Source organism: Phalangium opilio, unplaced genomic scaffold, assembly GCF_054372755.1.
Source record: "Phalangium opilio isolate 3A_F unplaced genomic scaffold, DU_Popi_V2 ptg000032l_1, whole genome shotgun sequence".
NCBI lineage: Eukaryota > Metazoa > Arthropoda > Arachnida > Opiliones > Phalangiidae > Phalangium > Phalangium opilio.
The window spans coordinates 9,738,987-9,742,793 of NW_028324159.1; the positions used below are offsets into that span (position 1 = coordinate 9,738,987).

Consider the following 3,807-nt stretch of genomic DNA (forward strand, 5'->3'; position numbering starts at 1 on the left):
TGTTTTTTCGTGTCTAACGTTTTCTATACGTTGTTTTTTCGTGTCTAACGTTTACTATACGGATAGTTTTTTCGTATGCCTAACGTTTACTATACGTAGTTTTCACGTATGCCAAACGTATACTATGCGTTGTTTTTTCGTGTCTAACGTTTACTATACGTTGTTTTTCGTGTCTAACGTTTACTATACGTTGTTTTTTCGTGTCTAACGTTTTCTATACGTTGTTTTTTCGTGTCTAACGTTTACTATACGGATAGTTTTTTCGTATGCCTAACGTTTACTATACGTAGTTTTCACGTATGCCAAACGTATACTATGCGTTGTTTTTTCGTGTCTAACGTTTACTATACGTTGTTTTTCGTGTCTAACGTTTACTATATTTTGTTTTTTCGTGTCTAACGTTTACTATACGGATAGTTTTTTCGTATGCCTAACGTTTACTATACGTAGTTTTCACGTATGCCAAACGTATACTATGCGTTGTTTTTTCGTGTCTAACGTTTACTATACGTTGTTTTTTCGTGTCTAACGTTTACTATACGTTGTTTTTTCGTGTCTAATGTTTACTATACGTATAGTTTTTTCGTATGCCTAACGTTTACTATACGTAGTTTTCACGTATGCCAAACGTTTACTATACGTAGTTTTCACGTATGCCAAACGTTTACTATACGTTGTTTTTTCGTATATCTAACATTTAACATACATTGTTTTTTCGTATATCTAACGTTTAATATACGTTGTTTTTTCAAATGTATAAGGTAAACTATAGTTTTTATTTCGTATGTCTAACGTTAACTATACGTTGTTTTTCGTATGCCTAACGTTAATTATACGTTGTTTTTTCGTATGTCTAACGTTAACTATACGTTGTTTTTTCGTATGTCTATCGTTAACTATACGTTGTTTTTTCGTATGTCTATCGTTAACTATACGTTGTTTTTTCGTATGTCAAACGTTAAGTATACCTGATTTTCACGTAACAGACCAACTCGAATACTACAGACAGAGAAACAAACTTCCAGGGGCAAGCCGCCATATTTCCCTGGCGCCACGAAACACCGCTAGAGGTGCAGCCCAAGCTCACTGCATGTGAGAGGCTAGCAAACCCGGCCATTCCTCTAGCTATGTATCCTGGCGTGAGTTAAATTATTCAGAATTACGACTTGCCCCTGGAAGATTGATTCTCGATCTGCGTGCAATATTCAAATTCTTTATCTATGCTATAAAGATATGCCTACTGTTTCTAATATGGCTTACTGTGCTAATAAAGTTATTCATACGTACACATATTTCTCACAACATTTCAGTGTATGAAATTTTTCTCTTTACTTTGGCCCTTTCAAATTCACACTGTATTTAAAACTAAAAAACAAGCGCCCTGATTGTCATTTAACAACTGAATGATTCAGTTTCTTGAATTATTTCTTGATTTTTTTTTGTCTTTGTTCTTTGCGCAATTCTGCTCGGCGCTTGTTTTAACCACTCTTTAATAGTGTCGTCGATGACATTCTCTGGAACATTTTTGAACATTTGATTTGTTCTAACAGAACCTTAATTTAAGAGAGAACAATATTTCAGAAAATGTTTACTTAGCGAAATTTATTCTCTTTAAATATAAAAATTCAAGTTAGGAGGGTGGCTAGACGTTGGCGTAATTAGGATAGGTAATAATACTAGAGCCATAATTTGAGAATTATATCAAACTCCCCACTCCCATAGTCCTGATTCTTCACCCCTTATGTCACAGATAAAAACATATATATTAAACTAGACTTCCCTTAAAACAATCACACACACTTACTTATTATAACATTTTTGGCCTTTAAAGATTTGAATGCCATTTTTTTGTTTCCAGCCCAGTTAAAGTTTTTGGCGAGGTCATCGTGCAGCAACTGACATAGTATCCTCCTTATACCATCTTTCACATTTCTGCCCCCTAGGCCTCCTAGATACGATACCTTAGAATACATTTTATGTATCACATTTACCTTTCTTACAATAATGTTATCTTAAGTGTTTACCAGAGTTAATTGATTATTTTTTTCGTTTAAAAATTCTTCCAGATTTTCTAAAGCTTCTATTGATGTTAAAGGCAAATTTAAGTGGTCAACATCTAATTTCGAGCTTTGAGGATTTTTTTCTAATAGAATTTTGTTCAGCATTCTGGCATTACATTCAACTTGAAATTTGACGTTTTGCACTTCTCTCATAATTTTCTCCAAAACTAGAATTATGAGCAGATATTCAGAATTTATTGCAATAAACTTAAAACAAATATACCCTACATTGGTAAAGTTGATTCGTTGGTATTTCAACTGAAGGAGTGCTACAGGGCGTCAAAATCGGCTCCCTTGATCCTAAAAATATATTTGAAACTTTCAACATGAATTTCTCTAGTTACAACTGGAAAAAAATACTTTGAAAATTGGCTTGCAATGTTTCATATTCCTCAATGGTTCTTAACGGTGGAGTATTCGATTCTACCCGATCGTGTTGCGTTCTTACTGGTGGGGTGTTCGATTCTACCTGATCGTGTTGCGCTCTTACTGGTGGGGTGTTAGATTCTACCCTTTCCTGTGTGGTTCTTGCTGGTGGCGTGTTCGATTCTACCCGGTCCTGTATGGTTCTTGCTGGTGGGGTGTTCGATTCTACCCGTTCCTGTGTGGTTCTTGCTGGAGGGGTGTTCGACTCTACTCGTTGCTGCGAGCCTAATATTTTATAAGGCAGATAAGCACACATTCAGGACAAGTATACACTAGTTTTCAGAAATTACTTGATGGAAAAGCTGGTGCTTCAGGCAAGTTTGCTGAATTTCGCATTTTCTTTGAAAGGGGTTCTGAAAAGTAAAAATTATTTAGCTATATTATATTTTTCAAAGATATTCAAGATTTACCTTCATCAGCGCTATCCGGAGATTCAAAAGCGAAGTATAATGGATTACCTCTTGACCTCTTTTTGTTTACGCTACTTTGTTTGGAATTTACAACCGCGCCCAATTCTACCTCCGTGACATCTCCTACATCGGATTGAATTTCACTTTCTTTCGCCTTCAACTCTGCCATTTTTAAATCATCTGAGATAAAAAATGCCAGTTTTCAACTTCGAAGTGAAGTTTAATAATAAAAACTTGCTAACTGAATTACCTGTTTCATAAAGGATTTTACGTACTTTGTAGCTTTGCCATTTTTCAGTAGGCGCTTCTGAATTTATCAGAGCTTTTCTGAACTTTTCATTTGATCGAAAACTAGGCCAAAAACAACTCTTGGTGCTATCGTTCCACCACGCTCTATTTATAACACCGCTTTCTCTGGTGCCTTTTTTGTCGGTATCGGTGAATTCTACCACCATGAATTTTTTCCCACTCATCATATAATGTCGTTACAATGTTACCTTCACAGATATAAAACTATCATTACAGACAAGCTACTACCATTACATTATTCTCTTTCTTTAAGTGTTCTTGTATAACATGCAAATTTAAAGTGATGATAATTCATATTCGGCGTTAATTGATAAAAAATTAAGAGAAATGTTATCACGACTATAGCATGCACTTTTTCAAACACATGACTAATATGACCAACATTACGATTACTGGATATTGTAACACAGTCAAATACACCCAAGCAAATATCGACATCTCAACATTGTAGCCCCTGGTTCCCTCCCCCAACTACATAACAAACATGATCTCTTGAAAATACATAAAATTTACCTTATTGTAGGCTGATCTACAAAAATTCGTGGTTATCAGTTCGTGTGTAAAAGTGGAACTGCAACTCCAGCGGTGTTACTGAGTGGTAT

General features: G+C 35.2%; 1 protein-coding gene across 2 annotated transcripts; it reads right to left on the reverse strand.

Moving 5' to 3' along the window:
• Positions 1-396: 396 nt before the first annotated feature.
• On the reverse strand, positions 397-3,268 carry LOC149685947 (uncharacterized). 2 transcript variants are annotated; one of them, XM_089870956.1, is made up of 8 exons: positions 3,172-3,268; positions 2,897-3,076; positions 2,777-2,839; positions 2,421-2,711; positions 2,289-2,360; positions 2,025-2,227; positions 1,805-1,961; positions 397-1,553 (listed from the first exon to the last, which is right to left on the reverse strand). In XM_089870956.1, exons 1-8 carry the CDS (start codon positions 3,185-3,187, stop codon positions 1,393-1,395), a joined length of 1,143 nt encoding a protein of 380 aa, XP_089727082.1. In that variant the 5' UTR covers positions 3,188-3,268; the 3' UTR covers positions 397-1,392. The 2 variants fall into 2 exon arrangements, with proteins under 2 accessions (XP_089727082.1, XP_089727083.1); XM_089870957.1 differs by lacking the exon at positions 397-1,553 and having other exon boundaries at positions 1,919-1,948.
• Between the last annotated feature and the right edge of the window lie 539 nt (positions 3,269-3,807).

Coding starts and splice junctions, on each gene's coding strand:
- LOC149685947 (XM_089870956.1), bottom strand. Junction 2,840..2,896: donor TCCGGATAGCGCTGATGAAG/GTAAATCTTGAA, acceptor TTTACTTTTCAG/AACCCCTTTCAAAGAAAATG. Junction 1,554..1,804: donor GGCCAAAAATGTTATAATAA/GTAAGTGTGTGT, acceptor TCTTAAATTAAG/GTTCTGTTAGAACAAATCAA.